This window comes from Hylaeus volcanicus, chromosome 1 (genome assembly GCF_026283585.1).
Source record: "Hylaeus volcanicus isolate JK05 chromosome 1, UHH_iyHylVolc1.0_haploid, whole genome shotgun sequence".
NCBI classification, from domain to species: Eukaryota; Metazoa; Arthropoda; class Insecta; order Hymenoptera; family Colletidae; genus Hylaeus; species Hylaeus volcanicus.
The window spans coordinates 19,407,498-19,430,317 of record NC_071976.1 but is presented as its reverse complement, the minus strand read 5'-3'; the positions used below and the strand labels follow the sequence as shown (position 1 = coordinate 19,430,317).

Sequence of the window (22,820 nt, the reverse complement as noted above, 5' to 3'; positions counted from 1 at the left end):
TTAAACTTTATAAATAAACATAAAATACATTAGATCATAGAAGAAAATAAATTCAATTAATATAATTTTACATTTTTATACACTTAACGATAATATGAAATAATAGTAATTATCATATTTTATTGATTGTACGATGTCTAAAACTAAAAGTATGCAATTTGTATGCGTAAACAAAGAAAGCATAAAATGTATATTTTAAGATCGCTAAATTTGAAATAAGATATCTGTATCATCGTTATCATGTAATTTGTTATTAATATTTATAACATACTTTTAAACATGATCTAGAATATTTCTAAACATGACTTTTTTGTTTACAATACAGTATTATTTTATAACTTTATACATATTTCTTATACGTTGTACAACATGCTATTAATATTCTTCTAAACGCTAAGAGATGATCTTGAATTTATGTAAAATTGATGTCCTGAAAATAGGAATGTGAGAACATAAATACAGGCTGCTATCCAACAATTATACGCATTTTGTGTATAGCCTCTGTCTGCTTCAGCATAGAACTCCTTAACATCGGTAAAAGATCCTCCTAATGGAAGATCTTCTACTAGAGCTACACTCTTAACATAGAAGAATATCCCCATCAGTAGCTGAAAATTAAATCCAATGTTTTATTTAATTTATTAGATGAAAGTTTCTAACATAGGCAAATAAAATACAAAAATATATTCCCTTAGTAAAATATCAATGTGTTCGTAAATCTTATATTTATTAAAGAAACAATTAAGAGATACCTTATTTTTCTATAATACGATAAAATGATTTAGATTTTTTGAAAGATAACCTATATGTCTTCTAGTACAATAAAATAAATAGTAATGCAAATAGCGGAGATTTAAATAAAAAGAAGTTATTCAAACCCCTTATTTCTTTAGAATTTCTTTGTTTATTTCTTACAAATGTGTGGTTCAAATTTGAAACATGCATTAATATTATGTTGTTGTCATGTTAAAAAATATGACTTACTAGTTGAAATATACCCCAGACAGATAATATTAAGCCACATAAGGCATATTTAGGTCCACATATCTTCATTTTGTTTCAAATGAAATTATTTTTTCTTACTTTTGTATAGAGTAACCTAACATGGAACGTATCACTACTGATATATTGTTACGCCCTCACAAGTCATATGATTTTCATTGAAGAATAACAGCAGTCAACTACGACCAACTGCGACCAACCAAGAAACTATCGATACCTCGAAAGAGCACGAAAGAATGTATTGGGATTGGTGTATCCTTTTGCCTATATATCTTTGACTTACCTACAATTACTAAAATCTGTAATATAGCAAAGGTCTGTATGTATATTGTATATTAAGCATCAAACCGATAGGTCGGGATGTACCGAATGGACACAAAATTAATAGCAATTATACTAGTTAATAATTACATTTATAAAGTGAAAGAGTTAATAAACAAAAATATATTTATTGTAACACCTTGAAAGGGGTGGTTCAGGAGGTGATTTGAAACAACTTTTTCCTTAGCGAAAATGTTGTCCGAGGTTTCATTAAGTAGATATTAAACGAAAACCCCGACCAATCAGAGCGCGAGGATGCCGGTTGAGCGTAGGCTACGCGATAGGCGGCTGCGCTCATACGCTACCGCGGGCGCTCCAACGGTATACGCGCGCTCCGATTGGTCGAGGTTTTTGTTAATATCTGCTTAACGAAGTCCCGGACAACATTTTCGCTAAGGAAAAAGTTGTTTCAAATCACCTCCCGAACCACCCCTTTCAAGGTGTTACAACATTTTTGGGACACCCTGTATATCGGTATATTCGTATACTAGGGACGCAGAGATGGGCAAAATTTCCTTCTTTGGAAAATTTTCAAAAGAGGAAACGAGACAAACATATCAGCAAATTTCAGATTTATTCGAAACCTAGGGTTTTGCCCATCACTGCGCCCCGGGCCGTGCCTGACCGCGACTCCCCCTAACGCCGGCCCTGGCAATAACTATTTTAGGACGAAAAAAGTATCCTTTTTTTTTCAAATTCATTACAGCAAATCAGTTAGTATCAATTATTTAATTTGAATTCGGTAATTTAGCAAAGAAAATAAGTATTTTGAAAAAGGTATTACATTTACAGGGAAAGATTTATTTAGACAGTTGGTAGCACTTCTCGTGTCTTTTTTTGTAGTGGTGTATTCGGTAATGCAGACGTATACGAACAAACACAGAACCATTGACTGATTTGACAGGCGCCAGTATAGATTGAAAGTAGAGCAATCAAAAAGTCGTATATTCGGTGTAGTTTGACTCTGGCATTGTGGTTTATTGTGCACGTTTTAAGACCATAGAAAAGTGCTAGCGATGCAATGTATCAAGTTTTCATCAGGAGATACCGTTTGGCCGATGTGCCACACGGCAAGCCCTATTATGTTTACTGTATTGAAGTCCTGGAGTCAGAACGTGGTACTCGATACTTTATCGAGAAAAGATACAGCGAATTCAGCGCGTTACATCGCACGGTATGTTATTTCACAAATTTGGGACTGAAATATCAATATTTGTAGCGTGATAGTTAGTTTTCATTACTGTCATGATAATTTAGAATTCGCGTGCCTTGTACTACGCAATCAGAATCTAAACCTCTGCTATTTCTTTAACGTCGGCACTTTCACCAATACCAAGTTCCATTACCCTTCATTTTTCGAATAAAATATCTGCGACAATAATGTCTACCACGATATTGTAAACATAGTGACATTCAAAAATTGTAGATAGAAATAGACTTCGTCATGAGTTTCGTGTCACGAAGGAAGAGAGAGACAGGGAGGAAGACGATGTCTTCTGTCCTTTTCTATACTTCGTTGTACGAACAAAGATAGCAATATTTGCGTTTGATTTCTTATCCCATTCACTCTAATTCCATTTCTCCTATTTATTTAGTTCGCATGAATAAACGTGTGATCCGGACTGTTGTACACGTGTACTACGACTTATTAGATACACACGTGCGTTACGTAATATGTACACATCTCTTGTATACATATATCACAATTTACGTCCGACGTAGTTGAAACAGAGATCGTTCTACACAAATTTGTTAAGTCAAGCGTTTAAATTCAGAAACTGACAACAATATTTCATTTTTTTAGCATTACAAATTTTTTAAAAATTAAGGAAACTCATTTGTCACTCTGTTAACAATCAACAGTACTAAATAGAAAGTGAGAGGTACGAGAATAGTTGAAATATAAATGAATACTTTTCTAAATTAACTTTATTTCCGAGGATAATCGTAAAAAAATATCATACAAACAATACAACATAATGCAATACATATATATTTTGCTCATAATTATTCTTATTGTTATTGCATAAAGCGTATTGGTCATCGATTGCTACTAAAAAATGTGAAATAAAATAATTCTTGGAAAAAAAATATAACCGACTTCGAAAAGTATTAAAACTTAAAACTGCACTAAAAAGTATGAAATAATTTCTAGTTAGTTGATATGAATACTCACTAGTTCTAGATATAATTACTTAAAAATATGAAATAATTACTATTTCCTTTATATTAAATTTTGTTAAATAATCTTTTCGTAGTCCGCGCAAAATTAAAAATTACTTACATTCAAAATTATTAAACTTGGTTTAACTTTCTGTTCGAGTAACAAAACATACACCCTTAAATTATTGCTATCATTATACAATACTTTAGACACCATATACATTAACATTATTCAATATCGCCACCTCCACCATTACTATCCCAAACCTATACAGACAGTATTTTCATAGAGAGAAACAACTTTTTCCTTAGCGAAAATGTTGTCCGAGGCTTCGTTGAGGAGATATTAACGGAAAACACTGACCAATCAGAGCGCGCGGATACCGTTAGAGCGGCCGCGGTAGCGAAGGCTACGAGCTAAGCGGTCGCGTCAATGGCCTTCGATGCACGTTGAGTCACTTGTTCGCGTACAAGCGCGGCCGCTTAGCTCGTAGCCTTCGCTACCGCGGCCGCTCCAACGGTATCCGCGCGCTCTGATTGGTCAGTGTTTTCCGTTAATATCTCCTCAACGAAGCCTCGGACAACATTTTCGCTAAGGAAAAACTTGTTTCAAATCACCTCCCGAACCACCCCTTTCAATGTGTTACATTTTTGGGACACCCTGTATACATTAGCAGTAACCAATATTTCCATCCCAGCCCCCGCAAAAAAGAATGCCCCAAACCTATTCAGACAGTATTTTCATGTAGGTATGTAGTATATACATTAACTGTATGCAATATTGACCCTCCCACGCAACGTTAAAACAAATACATCAAACCCTCTCAGACAGTATTTCCACGTAGACAGTATACATAGACAATGTAGACAATGTATACATTAACACCATTTCATATTGCCGCCCTCGCCAAAAACTCTATCAAGCAGGATTTAAAAATTGTTAATTTTGCTCCGACTACGAAAAGGTTATTTAACATAATGTTAATATAAAGGAAATAGAAATTATTTCATACTTTTCAGCAATTATATCTAGAACTGGTGAGTATTCATATCAATTAACTAGAAATTATTTCATACTTTTTAGTGTAGTTTTAATATTTTTTTCGAAGACGGTTATATATTTTTTTCCAAAAATTATTTTATCATTTATTTATTTGACGTTTTTCGTTGTACTGGTAAGAAAGTTATAGCTTGTTACATTTACTTGGCCTTCCCTGTACATTAATGTATACTTGCCGGAAAGTGTAGCATTCTTTCGATAGAGCGCGATTAGTCATATCGGGAATGAATTTTATCACAGCGTAATGATATACGATTTACGTATGTATCTGGTATTCTCTGACAATTGACTGGCAATGAAAGCATTTGCTCCATTGGTGAACCTTAGATGTAGTTAGTATTTCCGGGACATTTGAAGTGCTGTCAGATCGTTCGTAACTGATTCTCAGTGCAAATAACTAATTTACGTTATCAGTGTCAGTGGTGTATAGCACGTTTGTTTCGTTGTTAACACGTGGTTATGTTTCAAATTAACGTAAGTTATACTGGACGCACAGTCGCTGATAAAATTGTTAGAAGCATTTCAGTAAAAAAAGATACTTTTATTGTAATTGAAACGTAGCAATGTTAGATGAAATGCAATGTCATATCCAATTGACATATTAAAGTGGATAGCATTATACAGTATATATTAAATATATGTTGCTTAGATGTCTTTTGTTGTTTAGTATTATCAGTAAAAAATCATGTTTGTTTCTCTGTGCCTCCATTTTGATCAATTACTATATAATATATTGTTGTAATATTATATGTATTATATTATGATTACTAAAATAAGATTTTATGAATTTGTGGCATATGCAAATATGAATAATTTTGTTAAAGGTCTATAAAATATTTGCACTTATGCAAAGTGTAATATATTCTATTTAAGTTTTACATATTAATATACGTTTTTTTGTATTTTAATGTAAACCATAACCCAGATAGCACCGGACGTCCCATAGACGTCCATTTCATGTCCAGTTTACGCCCGAACGTCCAACGTCTTTTGTCGGACATCCGCTCTGAATGTTCTACGAACGTCCATGGGATGTAAATTTTGTACGTCCCAGGGATGTCCGCTCTGAACTTTCTAGATTTAGAAAAAAAATACTTTTATTTTTAAACATAAAATAAATATTTATTCAATATGTAAAACAGAATATTTCTTTCCGAATATAAAATACACTATTTACAATATTATTATCCCAGATAGCACCGGACGTCCCACGGACGTACAGAGAACGTACAGAGAACGTTCTGGGAATGTCCAGCACCCGACGTACCATGGACGTATATAAGACGTTTCTGTGCTATCTGGGTATACATTATTTAATATTCGTAACAGAATATATGTTTGCACATGTAAAACAAAATGTTTATTCAATATTAGAAATACAATATTTTTTGTACATATGAGATATGTACAACATATGACATGTGACATATGTACATAATATTCGGAACTATTCAGAACTACCTAGTAAATTAATTCTTCTAACTTCTCAAAAAAGAGTTCGTCATTTAGACCAATTTCAAAAGAAGGAATTGTGTTTTAAAAGGTGTCCGAATATTAATGCGAGTCACTGTACATATAAGCCTAAAATATGAATCGGTTGAGCAAAGGCGTTTATGGGTAAGTGAGGAAGCAGGTTGCGTTGTAGTCGGGGAAACTCGTGAGTTCGGAGACCGCAATAGATTTTTGTAATTTTTCACGAGCATGCAATTCATCCTAATATACTTTTTTTTATTAATGTTACTAAATGAGTGCAATCGAATTACATTTACGTTAAATGTTTAATTACAGTTGAAGAAGGAAAACGCGGACACTGCTCCGTTTCCACCGAAGAGGGTAAGGAATTCCCAACCAAAGGTGCTCGAGCAAAGACGAGCAGCATTGGAATTGTACGTTCAGAAAATGTTACGCCTTTCAACCACGAAGCAACAGGTCCTCAATTTTCTGGGTATAGAAGGTCGAGCGGCCGTCGAGTCGTACAAAAGGTATACATAATTACATGTATGCTGAAGCAGTGGTTCCCATCTGTTTCGTCGACTTACGTATCCCTTGGCAGCTATTTTTACAAATTGTACTCTTTATATTAGCAAAATACTTATAATTGATACAGTTGTTAAGTAGTCTAATAATAGGATAATAGACTGTGGAGTAAGAAGACGAATGAACAGTATATACAGGGTGTCCCAAAAGTCGGGGAGGAGAGCCGGAAATGGGGGGTACTGAGACGATTCTGAACAACAAGTTCCTTTGCAAAAATGTCGGATGGGGCTTCGTTAAGGAGATATTAAGCGAAAACCCCGACCAATCAGAGCGCGCGTAGACCGTTCGAGCGGCCGCGGTAGCGAAGGCTATGCGCTAGGCGGCAGCGTCAATGTCCTTCGATGCACGTCGAGTCACTTGTTCGCGTACGAGAGCGGCTACCTATCGCGTAGCCATCGCTATCGCGGCCGCTCCAACGGTATACGCGCACTCTGATTGGTCGGGGTTTTCGCTTAATATCTCCTTAACGAAGCCCCATCCGACATTTTTGCAAAGGAACTTGTTGTTCAGAATCGTCTCAGTACCCCCCCATTTCCGGCTCCTCCCCGACTTTTGGGACACCCTGTATATTTACATTAAAAATTTAACAGAGGCCAACATGTCTATATATATTTAAATTTATCTTTTTATTAGCTACTATATTACAATAATGAAAATATCCCATCTTATTAAAAAAAAAACAAAAAAAAACATTGATGACCGTGAAGTTTCGGAAAATCTGACTTTGAGATACTTTTTGCGCAGATACCTACAATGTTACAGTTATTGTCGTATAACTATGCACTTTAATAAAGAAAGAAAGAAATAGTGCATCTTGTGGGGGAAGACACGGGTAATGCAGCGAGGTGGCATTACTGGCAAAAATGGGCCTAAAAAAGGGTACGGGATTTTTCGTTTTTCATCTCATTTTAATCAGGGGCTAGGACACCCTGTAGATAGATAATAAGTTGTTACAAGTAAAAATGTTGCGAATTACGTCGTGTTTGGTCTCAATTTAATCAGAAAAATGTCAGGAATATGATGGTAAAAGTTTTACAACAAAAAAAGTTAATAATAAAAAAGTTTCACCGTTGCGTTACATTGTCTCACCGACATACCCTGGTGTTTTCGCTCCGTCCTTTTCTTTATTCGCTGTCTCTTCTCTACGTTCGAAGCTCGTTAGCAAACATCAGAGAATGTACGATCGTCTAAACCAGGGGTGGCCAACCCAAATGATTTCGCGGGGCACTTTCGAAATGCATCATAACTCCGCGGCCGCATATAAAATTATGAATCAACATATTAGATCTAGACCCATTATAGACATTTTTTTTGCTCTTTAGCTCTTCAGCTTTATTCGACACGTAATCGACGGGGCGCGATCGGGCTCCTTGGCATTTTTCGACCGTGTTTTGTGAAAACTTTCTGGTACGCAGTATTATTTTAAAATCAAAGTTAATATTTTCTCATAATTTCGACAGTTAATTTATGAATATATGGGATACAAAATTAATGTACATTTTTAATTTCATTGATTTTCACTACTTTGGCCATTATAAAATAAATATACACTGACCCGCGATACTTAAGGGACAGTTCTTCAAAACGTCGTAACTATGGGAGTTTTCAATCGATTTTCGTGAAACTTCATCAGAAGTAGTTTTGAAGTGTCCTCTGGGTGTGTGCAAAGTTCCATTGGCGAGGGTTGATGTGAAGGGGTTAATTCATCCCCCTAAAAGGGAGGGTGTAGAAAAACGCCTCTGGAAAAGGCCAGGGGTGACGGGAGGGGTTGAAAAATTTAAGCAAACCTTTGGGGCGACTCTCCTTGATGCCCTCTACAAAATGCACCCCTTGAAATCTCTCTCGGACAACCCCCCGCCCCCCCCTAAAATCCACAATTTTTGGACGACGGTCTCGATTTTGGGCTCAATGCACTCTCTGGACTCCTCTGATCCAGAAAATGCCAAGGCCCACGCAGTACACCCCATAGGCACCCCTTGGGGGGGGGGGGGGGAATAGGTCACTACTTTCCAACCCCCTCCGTGAAAGGGCACTTCCACACATCAGAGGGTGATGAAATTCACCAGGTTTGTTGTCCGTAGACTAAGGATCAATGCCGAAAAGATCGTTTCACGAAAATCGGTTGAAAACTCCCATAGTCACGACGTTTTGAAGAACTGTCCCCTAAGTATCGCGGGTCAGTGTATTTTGTAAAAGTGTGATGAATCTCGCGGGCCGCAAAAACGTTCAAGGCGGGCCGCGGGTTAGCCACCCCTGATATAAACAATGCTCGGCGATCGAACTTCTCGACCCCCCAATGGGTATACCCCCCCCCCCCCCAAGTGACGGGGATGATTTCTGTGCAGTTATCGTAGACAAAGTTGTGCAGTTATGGAGACATTACTGTACTTTTTTCAGAATTAATACATATTCCAAATAATCACGCTATACTAATTAACTTTGTCTTTGTTTTCAGTACATATAAGAATACGGAGGACACGCAGTATGTTCATCCCAGTGCTCTGAATCATCATCCAGTATTAACTTTCCATTGTGATCCGTACGTTTTGTCGAACGCAACGCCAAGTCTTCCAGATATTGTAATAAATGGGGTGCTTTTGGGCATGTACTCGTGAACAACAACCAAGTTATATGTGACTGTGATATTCTTCACGACAGTCGTCGAGGGAAAGCATCTTTCGCGGAGAGGCTCAACGAACGGAACGTATTCGAATAAAAATTTCAACCTTGACATGGATTTTACTCGTACTCCGCTATTTCGACAAAGATAGAACGATGGGTGTGCACCGATAAATGTACATAGAAGAAGCAAATGCTTCCATTTCTAATACTTCATTTATCAATATACACGATGACGCATCTTTTTCTAATATATGATTATCTCTCGATGGCTGCGTGAATTAGATGCAAACTTTGTTACTCACTTAAATTTTTTATTAATCTGTACTTGTTTTTTTTTTCATTTTTCACCGTATAGTTTTTATGTAATGGTGTGTCTCATGAAATATAGTGTATTTTGACCACTTTGCTTCCTGGATATTTCTAAACCGTCTATCGAATCTAAAATTATAACTGATTTTATATCTTTGTGATGCACTTTTTGAGTATAAATGTATTGAACAATTATGACGTCAGAAGACGCGCACATTGTTGTATCCAAAACATTGCTAAAGGAATACAATTGATTTCAAGACAATGGTAAAAAAAGAACATACATCGTCATACTTGACATCAGGTTATGCTGTAGTTATCAGTTGATAAATCGAGGTTTTGAAATGCACACTATTTCCTGAGATACTCAAATAAAATATTTGTCAACTACGTGAACTCTGCAATAAGCCTTTCAATGACTACAGCTTATCACTACAAATATTCAGTAATAACTTGTTATCATCTTCGCTGCATATAATACATTACACAAATTTCTTTCGTGCTGTATATTTTAAATATGGAAAGTTTTGATGAAAATCGTGACTAGCCTCTATCGACGATAAATTAATTTCTTTACGAATATATAAAGTATTTTATTCCTGCGATAAAATAATGAATTAGTATAGGACCAAAAAAGTCGACTAAAGTAAAATGGAAGTAGCTTCGGGAGTTCACGGCTCGCCCATCACTGCCATCGCAGAGTACTAACGAGAGATACAAGCTCGAGTGGAAAAACCGAATTTACGTGTGCCACGATATCGCGTATGTAACATAATTAGATACGATCCGAAATGAACTGTACACAACCATGTAACCATGACACGCCAGAAAATATACCTTGTTATATTTGAATCATCGTCTCGTTTATTTCATCTCATTATTCTCAGTTTACATTACTTGTGACATTCATCTTAATCTATTAACATTATCGTATTGGATATCTGGACTGTAAATGTAAATGTAACTCATAAGCGGATCTCTTGCAGTATAATTCACATTAATTTGTTTACTACCGTTTAGATCAGACATCCCGGACGTTTCGATAACTGCGTTTACGAAACCGTTAAGTGTCAAACGTGCATTGCGTTCTTCGTGCAAGATGGTTTGGCCCTCGAGCAAAGATTAACGTCGAACGATCAATCATTTTTTTTTTTTCATTATCCTTCGCTTGGATTATAGGCGATCACGTGAATGGATGATTTAGTGGGGTTAAGGATTTTATCTAGCGCCTCTCGTTTATTATAGCCGCAAGATTAGCCTGACTTTGACTTGTTCAGACCTGGGCAAAATTTTTTTCAAATAACTCACAACAAATAAAACCAACGTATGGCGTTAAACGAGTATTCATTGTGAAATACTTCATTCTATGTAATTTAAATTTGAATTTTCACTTAAAAGAGTAACGGATGAACGCTTGTTTATCTTTCATTCGTTATTTGCAATATGAGTTTACATTAAAATTTTACCCATCTCTGCTACTCATTTTCTACAATCTTAATCTGTACTTCGAATGCTACGGAAGAGCATTTATTTAAAGGGAGACGTAAGATGCAGGCGGTGAATCATTTTGGTCCACTGGATCGGGCGTGTTTACGTCACACTCAACGCATAGAGTGGGTGTTTCGATGTTGCGGGGGTCGCTGAAAAATAGGAAATCTCTGTTTTTTCTTCACGTGTTGACGCCTCGCAAAACGTTAGAAAACATTCAACGTTTCTTCGCGCAACGGAGACGCCGTGACAACGGTAGTAACATATCGCATACCTTTGATTCGTTATGTACAACTTACAATTGTTTCTTTTTTTTTTTTTGTTTATTTTTAATGCTGTTACAATTATCTTATCATGATAATAAACTCAATCTCCATTGATAATCCGTAACTTCGTTCATATCAAATGTACTGCGTTAAATGTATATTATATATGTACAAGCTCCTCAGTCTTGTGCGAAGTGTAAGATGATTTTAGGTTCCCAGCACTTCCGCTTCGGTGGTACACTAAGTATTACGAATTTATTTACCAAATAATTTTATTTTTTTCCTTTCTTTTCTTTTACTTCCTTTACACGCGATATATGCGAGAGAAAGTGTACGCGTTAGCGTCGTATATCGAGTAAACGAATCGAAGATGGTTCTTTTCAACGGCCAACATCTTATGTTTCTGTATTGTATGATCCGGCGTAATAAATAATTGATACAACATTGTTGATTCGCTTAATGTAAAAAGATTAGAACTTAGGAGCTTATCGCCTGTATCTGGCAGTTTTTTGTGAACTTCCTTATCGTTCAACGTCGTTTCGCAGCTGTTCTATTCAAAGAAAGAATAACCAAAGAATCTAACCGATAGGTATAACCGGTACTCGTTAGATATTTTCATTAACGATAAGTATCTTTTATGACTTTGAAGTGGGTGATTTTCTTATCGTACCAATTACCGGTGATATCTCTAACATCTAAATCAATGATTTATATCGTACAAAGTCTTGTGCAACTTAGAGTAAATGGAGCTGTTGGTCGCCGTGATACGCGGACAGTATAGATCGGATCAGCGTATCAGTGTAAGGCAATATAGGGTGTCCCAAAAATGTTGTAACACCTTGAAAGAGGTGGTTCGGGAAGTGATTTGATACAACTTTTTCCTTAGCGAAAATGTTGTCCGAGGTTGCGTTAAGGAGATATTAAGCGAAAACACTGACCATTCAGAGCCCGTGTATACCGATGGAGCGCTCGCGGTAGCGTATGAGCGCGGCCGCCTATCGCGTAGTCTACGCCTACCGTAGGCGGTCCACCGGCATACTCGCGCTCTGATTGGTCGAAGCTGCCGCTTAGGGCGTAGCCTACGTTACCGCGGGCGATCTGATTGGTCGGGGTTTTCGGTTAATATCTCCTCAACAAAGCCTCGGACAACATTTTCGCTAAGGAAAAAGTTGTTTCAAATCACATCCCGAATCACCTCTTTCAACGTGTTACAACATTTTTGGGACACCCTGTATATCGCAAACGAGGGAAAGAAATCGTTCTGTTTGAATTCTATTCCTTTTTACTTTTAGAAATTAATTGTATTAAAATAGGATTGATAATTAATAAATGATGTTCATTTTTTTAAACATATGTTTCTATGACTCTCAATTGTACCAGATGTCAACCAGATACATTCCGTGGGACATTTACGTCCCACTAGGGTCGAATGGTTAAGATATTAAACGATATCATTTCGCGATGCACCGAGATCCCTATATCGTATGTTTCGTGTTTACACTGAAAAGAAGCTCTAACGTTAATGTTATGATCCTCCCCCCAAAAATGAGTATTATTGTACAAAATGAGAATTGTCCGTACGCCGTTACGCATGCGCACAATTCGCATGATTGAATGTAAAGTACGAGGTACAACGTCAATCCTTCACTTGGCGGTCGCCCAGACTTTTCGTATATCTTCCGTACAGTAAGCATTTCTCGGCTGTCTCTATCATACTATACAATACGCTCTGCAAGCATCTTACGTGTCCTCAACGAAACGGGGCTACAAACTTGTCGATGATGTGATTTGCCAAATAAAGGATTGAACATGGTTCGTTGTAAACAATGACGAACGTGCTTCATGCCTCAACTCTTGATATAGATGGCAGCTACGAGATAATTCGGTACATGTTTATTTTATTTTGGCTGTGAATTAATGTTCAGTTCTTTAAAACATATTGATCTTTTTTTTTCTTTTATTACTCGTAGATGACATTCAGTTACGAGTCGGTGGCTACGAATGGTGCTCAAAATTGATAGACAACATGTCAACTGCCGCATTTCTTTAAATAAAATAATCCTCAATTCAACTCTTGATACAGATTGGCAGCTACGAGATAATTCGTTACATATTGCTAACGAACAAAATAAAGTCGGTAACGCAACTCTGACGACGAAATCCTTTCTCTGACAATGAGTGCAAGATTCAACCACCAACTGAGTGGTAGATCGGATCGCTGCGAATCAGGATTCTATCTATCGTTTGCTCTAACAATTGAGCTGTCCAGGCCGTTTAGGGTTCCTAGTAGCTGGACCTAACGTACAAAAATGCCTGCTGCTAACAAAACTCACGGGGTTGTTCTCGCTGGCTGATCCTCGAACATCGTTGACGGATTGTTTGTGACAATCAACGCGTCAATGAAGATCTTTGTCAGAGATGGGCAGAGTAACAGTTGATACATAAAAAACTCTGTATAGCGACTTATGAGAAACGTTTAGGTTGAACAGTTACCTCGATAAGCTTGCTTGATTGCTGGATAATTAGTCTCACTAATATTGTATATTAATAAGAGAGTTAAATTAATTAAAAATTACTAATTGCAGAAAGGAAAATTCGTTGAACGTGTACAATTCAGATTGTAATTTGTATTGACCGAATAACGAATCTAAAATTGTTATTGGAGACTGTTTATCTATTAGGTGAAACGGAAAATAATGTCGTTTTTCATTTATGTTGTTTATCATTCATCAGCTCATTGATTTTTATCGATCTGGCATTGACAATCTGCACACTAGATGGCAAAAGGCTATAACGGGATAACGGGAGCGATTATATGATTAATAATTAAAAATAGAAATTTATACAAAATTCGTTTGAATTTAATGTAAAAGAAACGACATTACTTTCCAGTCCACCTAATAGGTGCCCATCTCTGATTTGGAGAATGATCTCCGTGTAGTGCCGCACAGTTGAAGAACGGCGAGGTCGGATGACTCGTTTCATGTGCCTTTATCGATTAATTCTACCGAGTGTACGCCATACGCCTACGTCAACGCGATTCCAGCTACTCTCTAAACTAATGTTAATTAGGGCTACGATACTATATACAGAAAACGCATTGCATTGGCACAGTAAATATCTAGCGCCCGGACTGCCGTCTGCCGTTTCGCCGCACCGCGTGCAACATTTACGCACTACCGGTGATCGCATGCTTTTATCGCGCTCTTCCGATCGCTAACTCGCGAACAGAGATAGGCATTTGATGTACAGGGTGTCCCAAAAATGTTGTAATACCTTGAAAGGAGTGGTTCGGGAGATGATTTGAAACAACTTTTTCCTTAGCGAAAACATTGTCCGAGGCTTCGTTGAGGAGATATTAACAGAAAACACTGACCAATCAGAGCGCGCGTATACCGTTGGAGCGCCCGCAGTAGCATACGCTACATGCTAGACAGTCGCAGTAGAATAGGCTACGGGACAGACAGCCGGAGTAGCATAGGCTACGCGATAGACAGCCGCAGTAGCGTAGTCTACACGCTAGGCTCGTCATCTGATTGATCGGGATTATCTGTTAATATCTCCTCAACGAAGCCTCGGACAACATTTTCGCTAAGGAAAAAGTTGTTGTTTCAAATCACCTCCCGAACCACCCCTTTCAAGGTGTTACAACATTTTTGGGACACCCTGTAATTCAAAAGAATCTCCAACTATACGTGTTCCGCGTGCTTTCAATCTCTAAACAAAGAAATATTTAATAAAGTATCCACTTCATTATCTAATGCTGATCTCTGACATTACGTAACACCGAATCGAAAAATGTAAATAAACTTGTAGATAAAAGTGACGCAGTGCGTTCCTAGCACAGATAGTACCATTATCGAGCACCATTCTTCTGACTCATATCCCGTGAATCAAAGTCTAAGCACGGATGATGTATACTATACATTGTATAGCATCGACAAGTGTTAATCGTTTCACAAGTGAAAGGTAGTTCGTACGACCTCGATCGCGGTTTTATTGCCCGATAGCTGACAAAAGCACGGTTTGAGTTCTAACACTTTCAGCTAATGATTCTAGAACCGCGATTACACTCGAATAAATCGCCGCTATCGACGTCCACGGTACCCTAAGGCTGTTCCCGTTATGAAAAATGACACTACTCTGACAATGATACGATAGACATCCAAGCGACGTGACAAATGGACTACAAAATAATTAACCCTTCGCAGAAAGTGTCTGGGTATACCAGATATCGAAGAAATCAACTAAAATTGATTACCTTAGTATATACGTGTAACGATTCATTAAAATAAAATAAAATGTACACGTTGGAGAGTATATAACAATTAAAATAAAATTTGTACGTTGGGTAAAGTAATTTTTAGGTACACGTTATTTTTCTCCGTTCCCCCTTAACGTTTGTACTCCAAAATATCCGCAAAGGGCTAACTGGCGGTTACGGTTGCAAAGATGTGACAATTAATACAACGCGAATGCTTCGTTCATGTAGCAGTGTTAGTTTTTGTTTTTAGATAGACTAGAATTGGGACTACTTGTTGAATTACTCTATTCGAATGTTTCAACATTTCAGTGATTCAAATATTTGACAAATAATAAAATAGTCGAATATAATTTGAATATTAGACTATTGTATACAATTCGAAGACTGCACTATTCGAATATAATGGGAATACTAAACTATTCAAATATAATTCCGAAACCAGACTAGTCAAATATAATTCAAATACTATACACTCTCCAAATACAATTCGAATATCAGATTATATGAATATAATTCAAATATTATAGTACTCGAATATAATTTGAATGTTATACTAAATATTCGGATATAATTCGACTACTATTTCAATGCTGAGGTATCTCAATACTATTTAAATACTTGATTGTTCGAATATTTTATACATGGATAAAATACCTAAATATTCGTACTAGTTGAGCAATATGATTCAACAAGTAGTGTCAGTTTTAGTGCAAGTACATAAAATGTTTATTATTTAAAGAATAATATTCAACAAAAAATGATCTACAATGACTTGTAGTTTTCGAGTATTTTATAAATATTTGAATACTAAATTATATACGAATAGTTTCCCCTCTAATAGAAACTGCATGTTCAACAGAGATTGTCGTCAGAGACGGGCAAAATTTCATTCAAATAATAGATCATGAAAGAAATAAAAACAATACATATCTCCAGCCTCAGAGAATTTATTCAAATATTTGTATAAATGCTCCATATCCAAAAATATGTATTATTTTTATTTCCCAATTGGTACGCTACCACCCCATTTATTTATGACATTCATTCCGCTTGAACAGTCATACTTTCACTTCCCTGATTAGCATTCAGCAAATAACTCATACAATCTAATTTATCTCTTATTCATTATTCGAAATATTTATCCGAATAAGATGCCCATCTCTGGTCGCAATTGGAAACGACAGTCGCGAGTCATGCCAAGTCCAAGGGATCTAGAACTGTCCACGAGGAAGGCTTTCAGGGATGCAAAATAAAGTAAATTCTTCTCTTGTTCGCTGCGTTAGTTTTATTCGTATTCTTCGGCTTAGTGATACACAACGTTTACGAAAAAAATTACCATTTCTATCGATCGGTGAGAGAGAGAAGACAATAAAAAATAAAAAAAAAATGTCTTACAAAAGGATACAAAGATTGAGGGGTGACAGGACTTGCACGGTTTCGCAACCAGCGTTTCAATTACTTATCGCGAGAAAACACTCGGTGCACGTTTCCTGTTTGTTGTCGATTCGCGGGGTCGCCGATAACAAAGGAGTTGTCGTTGTTTCAATTTCTCATTAGCGAAGCAAGTGTCAGCGTTCGAAACGTGCGCAAGGGGGAAAACACGTCGATCAATTGTCGTTGCGAGGTTTCTCCGGGTGTTCGCTGAAGCGGTTGGCAGTCCTGGCCTGTTACTGGAATGTTGCATTTACTTTACCTAATTAATGCGATTGCTATTACGTTATAGTCTAAACGTTAGACGCGCATACCCGCGCGGGGCATGTGCGGAGCGTTTCGTGGGATTTGTACGTCGATTCGACATTCAAATTGGAACTAGTGTCCTCCAGTTCCACGGATTCGCAGATGTGGCCCTCGCTTAGGTTCATGTACACATATATGTACTTGCGTACGAAGTAAAGTTCCATGTATCTTTATGCATACTTCTGGTGAACAAAAATCAAATTGTTTCTTTTTTTTTTTTAGTTTGAAAAATTGAGTTCTCAAGTTGCGTAGATTCGTGGATGCACGGTTGTGGGTCCCTATTTACGAGTTTGTACATGTGTGTACATAAAGATAAGTTGAATTCGTTTTTAAGCATATTACGATTGACTAAAAGTCAAGTGATTTTTATTTACTTTGGACCTTTGAGGGTTCACGTTGTGCAGATTCGCGGATGCACGGTTGTGTCTCGCTAAGTTCTTGTACATATTCTGCACATATTAAATTAAGTTTGATTTTGTTTTATACATATATGTATATTTTTGAATCGCTTCAAAATGATATTGTTTGCATACATTTGCACCATGGATCTTTCATTCACTGAATATAAACAATTATTCCAAAGGAAGCCCCTGGGCTAAATTATATAACGTATACTGTTATGCCCCCCATTTAAGTTTTTGTACGTATTTTGTATGTACAAAATTAAGTGTAATTCTTCTTTATGCGTATTTTAATCGATTCAACATTACATTGTTTGTATTCATTTCGAACGATTCAAGTTTTCAGTCCTTGAATATACAAAATTAAAGGAAACTTCCAGCTAATTTGGAGAAACATCATTTTGCCTCCGTTTGTGTTCTTGTATTTATTTTGAATACGTAAATCTATCTATTTTGAATCTATCTATTCGTATAAGAATTTTTCATTCCATAATGGAGTACATATCATAACTGTTTAACCTTAATTATTTCTCAAAACTAAGAACTTCGACTAAATGTATTCGAGAGAGAAAAAAGGGATTAACCTTATATCCTCTAGAAACATTATTTTTATAACCACATTTAACCATTTGTACTTCTAAGATCAGCTGTACTATATTGTCTGATAATGTGATAATGATTCATTCGTTGAATATTCTATAACTTCTGTATAGATGGCAGGTTATCTTAACATTTTCCTATTATGATTCCAACGATTGTATTTTACTGTAGCTATACTATATTTTGAAAACCAATACAACTTGCAATTCTATTCATATTATTCGAATACTTCCATCACCCACTTTAGATGAATCAAGGTCTAAAAAAATGATACAGTTATCAGAAATTTTCTAGGTCTAGCAGAGATATAGAAATTTTTGACTTTTATGAACATTGGAAAAAAGTTATATATGTATTTTTGTAAAGAAGTCAGAATTTAACCTAATGTAATAGGATTGATATGAATATGGTGTGACCTGATTAGACAGATAAATCGTGGAGATTTTTCACTTGAAGAAACTTTTCCATGGCTAACAGAAGTGTACAACAAATAGAATTGATAAACATCCCCCTCCCCCCTCCCATGGTTGACAGTATTCATTTAATGATTTTTATTAAATACTCAGTTTAAACAATTGTATAAAAAGTATTCAGAATACCTTAATATGCTACTGAATATTTGAAAAAAATGAATAAATACAAAATCCAAGCGCTGGTGTCAAGGAAATATTTAAAAAAATTCTCTCAGAAGACAAATACTGAGTTAGTTAGACTCAAACGTTTAGATCACAGTCACCATCTAGATTCCAATGGTTACAGTTTGTGTTTATTATATTTTTAAATTAAAACTAAAGTTTCCCTTAATTTTTAACAATCGGACCATTAAGTATAGAGTAAAACGATGCAATATTTTTACTTTCAGGAGCGCGCGTATTTCAAATTCAAACTTTCGTTTTGATAACCCTATTGACAAATGTTGAAAATTATAGAAAACTAATTATAGATAACATTGTAAGAGTAATTTTCATGTTTTTCTCATTTTTTCACTAAATTATAAAATTGTGGCTATTGTTTCTTATTCAACTCTGCATTACTTTTGCAACATCTGACTCTGCTTTCTTCTTCTCGGAGGGAATAGAGAGTACTTGAATAATCAAAAGGGTCGATGTGCTACGAAAACGAACAATTGGGAGCAATTTTCTTGCGAAGGGCCATTTGATTTCTGTCGAATCGACGTTTACATTGTTAGAATTTGTCTCGACTCGCTGCATATACCCCGGCTACGGATGGTATTTTCTAGAACGAAATCTCGTCCTGCTCGCGGAGAAGAACCTTAAACCTTAAAGTGCGTCGATTTAAAACTGAACGCTACGAAAGATAAGATTCACTTCGCTCACGAAGTTAAATGAACAGGAAGTGGTTCAAAAAATCTCATCGCACCCTCCACAAGTGGTCAGTTCTCCGTCTAGACCGCAGCGTTGACGATGATCAGTTTTAAACGGAGCGCTATGTACATTGTTTATCCTTATTACAATGAATTACGTTACTCTATTAAAACATTTTTTGTTTGTTTTTTTTTGTTGTATACATACATGTACATCCATATTTGCCTCCACGATTTTCGTCTAATTTAGAAATATTATAGCATATAACAATTTGCCAATAATATATATATATATATATATATATATATATATATATATATATTTATATAATTTTTCATCTCGACACAAGGTACCTAAGTTGGATGCTTTTGTATAATATAAACATCGGTATTTTGTAAAATATTTGCCGTACCCGAGAAAATTAGTGTCGATTAGTCGTGTTGAACGAGAAATTTTAATTAAAAAAGATTTCGCGGGCTATCGCAAAACTCACCGAAAAATTGTAATTAGCTGCCTTTCTTATTTAGCGCGTTTCTCTCTCGTAGTTATATTTATCTACGCGGATTAAAGAAAAAATATATGTATATATACAGGATGTCTACGTATAAGTTCGGACATATGCAGGGCGCCGATTCTACAACAAATTTCTAACAATAAATTCCTCTTAGACATTTTCTTTCTGTCGCCTTATTTCCGAGTATTTGCACTTTTATCTTTTTTTCTTGTGTTTTCGACTTAACATTCTTTAAACGGCCATAACTCCATTAAATTACAATGCAAACTTAAAACTAAAGTATACCATTCGAAAGAGCGTTAAATTTCCCATCTCCGTGATTCAAAACCAAAATTTATTACGTAGATTTAACAAGTGAAGAATTAGGTCATACTTTACATTGCGACAATTTCCAAAAACACAAAAGAAAATGTCTAAGAGTAATTTTTTGTTAGATATTTGTTGTAGAATTGACACCCTGCGGTATGCCCGAACTTATACTAGACACGCTATATATTTTTTTTTTTTTGTAGTTGAGTGTATATGCGTATATGTATATATGTATATGCAATAATGAGAATGCAATGCGTATATATACACATATATGTATCTCGTGGAAGCGTATGTATATGTATATACAGAGTGTCCCAAAAATGTTGTAACACCTTGAAGGAGGTGGTTCGGGAGGTGATTTGAAACAATTTTGTCCTTAGCGAAAATGTTGTTCGACGTTTCGTTAAGGAGATATTAACGGAAAACACTGACCAATCAGAGCGCGAGGATGCTGGTGGAGCGGTCGCGGTAGCATAGGCACATGCTAGACAGTCGGAGTAGAATAGGCTACGCGCCAGACAGCGGCAGTAGTATAGGCTACGCGATAGACAGCCGCAGTAGTATAGGCTACATGCGAGACAGTCGGAGTAGAATGTGCTACGCGCCAGACAGCCGCAGTAGCATAGGCTACGCGATAGACAGCCGCAGTAGCGTAGGCAACACCCTAGACAGCCGCAGTAGCGTAGGCAACACGCTAGAGAGCCGCAGTAGCATAGGCTACATGCTAGACACCGGCAGTACCATAGGCACATGCTAGACAGTCGGAGTAGAATAGGCTACACGCTAGACAGTCGCAGTAGCATAGGCTACGCGCCAGGCAGCCGCAGTAGCATAGGCTATGCGATAGACAGCCGCGGTAGCGTAGGCTACGCGGTATGTGGCCGCTCTCGTACGCTACCGCAGGCGCTCCACCGGCATACTCGCGCTCTGATTGGTCAGTGTTTTTCATAATATCTCCTCAACGAAGCCTCGGACAACATTTTCGCTAAGGAAAAACTTGTTTCAAATCACCTCCCGAACCACCCCTTTCAAAGTGTTACAACATTTTAGGGACACCCTGTATATAAACATTAAACGCGCACGACTGCTGTTCGTGTGACGAGTAGCGTTAACGTATTAACTCTCGATTCTCGTTTAAACGATTTCAACGATAAAAAACAATTTCTACTTATTTACACGACTTTCTTCCACCATTCCAGCGATTCGTTTCACGGACCGTGCCCCATCGACGGCCGTCAAAAACGCCTTATTATATTATACTCCTTTCTACGTCTCGACCGATTCTTTTGTCAATTACTCCACGTCGTTCGTTGTTACGAACACGCTCGATGATGATAAGTGAAAATCGACGGGTTTTTTTCTTCTTATTTGTAACTTGTTACACTGGTTCTTCGTTCGAAGCACGTTAGAATTGGCGCGGCAGTGTTGGTTAACATGCGACCGGACACGTCTGTCCACGGCGATGTCAGGTAAGTCGATGAAAAGAGACCAAATCGTCCTTTCCGCGTAGAAAAACAAAAGAGAAATCTCTAACGATCTAACCATTCTAGAATTCCTCTCGTTACGTTAATACTCTCTCAATTAAAGCTAAGTCGTTCATAAAACGTTTTCTACGTAATCACGTATGCAGGTATTTACATACGCCACGGTTCCAACCGATTCTAGATCATCGAGGGCGACCCTATGCGTACAATGTATCGGAATTGGCCGTTTGCTGCCATTTTTGCAACGATCACTCGCAATCGCAGGTTGAATCGGTAACCACGAATTGCATTTCTAATCTGCGATCAGAGATGGTGATTTGCTTATGATATATCACTAATTTCTATTCGAATACCAAAGTTTACAGATGAGAATTCCGCCCACCTCTGTCGATAACCGCGGATTAGGATTACCGATGGGCTCGGTAATCACAATCGTGGATTACATTTTGCACCGACGCTGGTACGTGGTATCGCGGTCACGTTACTCGATCTACATTTCTCCTTTGTTCTCTTTTCATCTTTCCCCGATAACTGGGACAAACTTTAGCTGCTGCTTCTCGCAGGCACTCTATCCGCGGTTAAGCTGCAAAGAAAATACGCCCAGTATTCGCTGTTACACGCTGGTAGGACCGATTTACGCCATTGTTAAAGGCATCCCGGTCAAACATCGCTGAGACCCCTTGGCATCTCTCTACCGGACTTCTTCGAGGATACTTTGTCGCAGATAGCTCCCGCGCGGGCTATTTACCAAGTTCTCGCTAAGGTGTCGGCAGGGCCGGCGTTAGGCGGGGGCGCGGTCGGGCAACCTCCCGGGGCGCAAGATTTTTGGGGTCGTCGCAGCAGTCCAGTGTTCCTAGTATACGATTTTATCCGTCTAGAATTAGTAAAACTGCTATATATTGTAGTTTAACAATC

At 37.1% G+C, this 22,820-nt stretch overlaps 3 protein-coding genes across 4 annotated transcripts in view; 1 reads left to right on the top strand and 2 right to left on the bottom strand.

The window, feature by feature from the left end:
- Positions 1–34: 34 nt before the first annotated feature.
- On the bottom strand, positions 35–1,225 carry LOC128883197 (ribonuclease kappa-B). Its single transcript, XM_054135304.1, has 2 exons — positions 985–1,225; positions 35–608 (listed from the first exon to the last, which is right to left on the bottom strand). Exons 1-2 carry the CDS (start codon positions 1,051–1,053, stop codon positions 387–389), a joined length of 291 nt encoding a protein of 96 aa, XP_053991279.1. The 5' UTR covers positions 1,054–1,225; the 3' UTR covers positions 35–386.
- A 938-nt stretch (positions 1,226–2,163) lies between these two features.
- On the top strand, positions 2,164–10,366 carry LOC128883188 (sorting nexin-24-like). 2 transcript variants are annotated; one of them, XR_008458773.1, is made up of 4 exons: positions 2,164–2,497; positions 6,335–6,528; positions 7,328–7,462; positions 9,039–9,175. XR_008458773.1 is itself a non-coding variant. In XM_054135290.1 (3 exons), exons 1-3 carry the CDS (start codon positions 2,345–2,347, stop codon positions 9,196–9,198), a joined length of 507 nt encoding a protein of 168 aa, XP_053991265.1. In that variant the 5' UTR covers positions 2,170–2,344; the 3' UTR covers positions 9,199–10,366. The 2 variants fall into 2 exon arrangements, 1 of the variants encoding a protein (XP_053991265.1); XM_054135290.1 differs by lacking the exon at positions 7,328–7,462 and having other exon boundaries at positions 2,170–2,497; positions 9,039–10,366.
- Positions 9,577–22,820, bottom strand: part of LOC128883181 (uncharacterized) — a 21,392-nt gene continuing 8,148 nt past the window's right edge. The window contains exon 2 of the mRNA XM_054135276.1: positions 9,577–22,779. The gene's annotated coding sequence lies outside the window, so the exon portion shown is untranslated. The remainder of the gene's footprint in view (positions 22,780–22,820) is intronic.

What these genes read in the sequence shown, in the direction of transcription:
- LOC128883197 (XM_054135304.1), bottom strand. Translation starts at nt 1,053, where the DNA reads ATGAAGATATGTGGACCTAAATATGCCTTATGTGGCTTAATATTATCT. An exon ending in TCTGGGGTATATTTCAACTA is followed by an intron (nt 609 to 984) that starts GTAAGTCATATT and finishes TTTAATTTTCAG; the next exon opens with CTACTGATGGGGATATTCTT.
- LOC128883188 (XM_054135290.1), top strand. Translation starts at nt 2,345, where the DNA reads ATGTATCAAGTTTTCATCAGGAGATACCGTTTGGCCGATGTGCCACAC. An exon ending in TCAGCGCGTTACATCGCACG is followed by an intron (nt 2,498 to 6,334) that starts GTATGTTATTTC and finishes GTTTAATTACAG; the next exon opens with TTGAAGAAGGAAAACGCGGA. An exon ending in GCCGTCGAGTCGTACAAAAG is followed by an intron (nt 6,529 to 9,038) that starts GTATACATAATT and finishes CTTTGTTTTCAG; the next exon opens with TACATATAAGAATACGGAGG.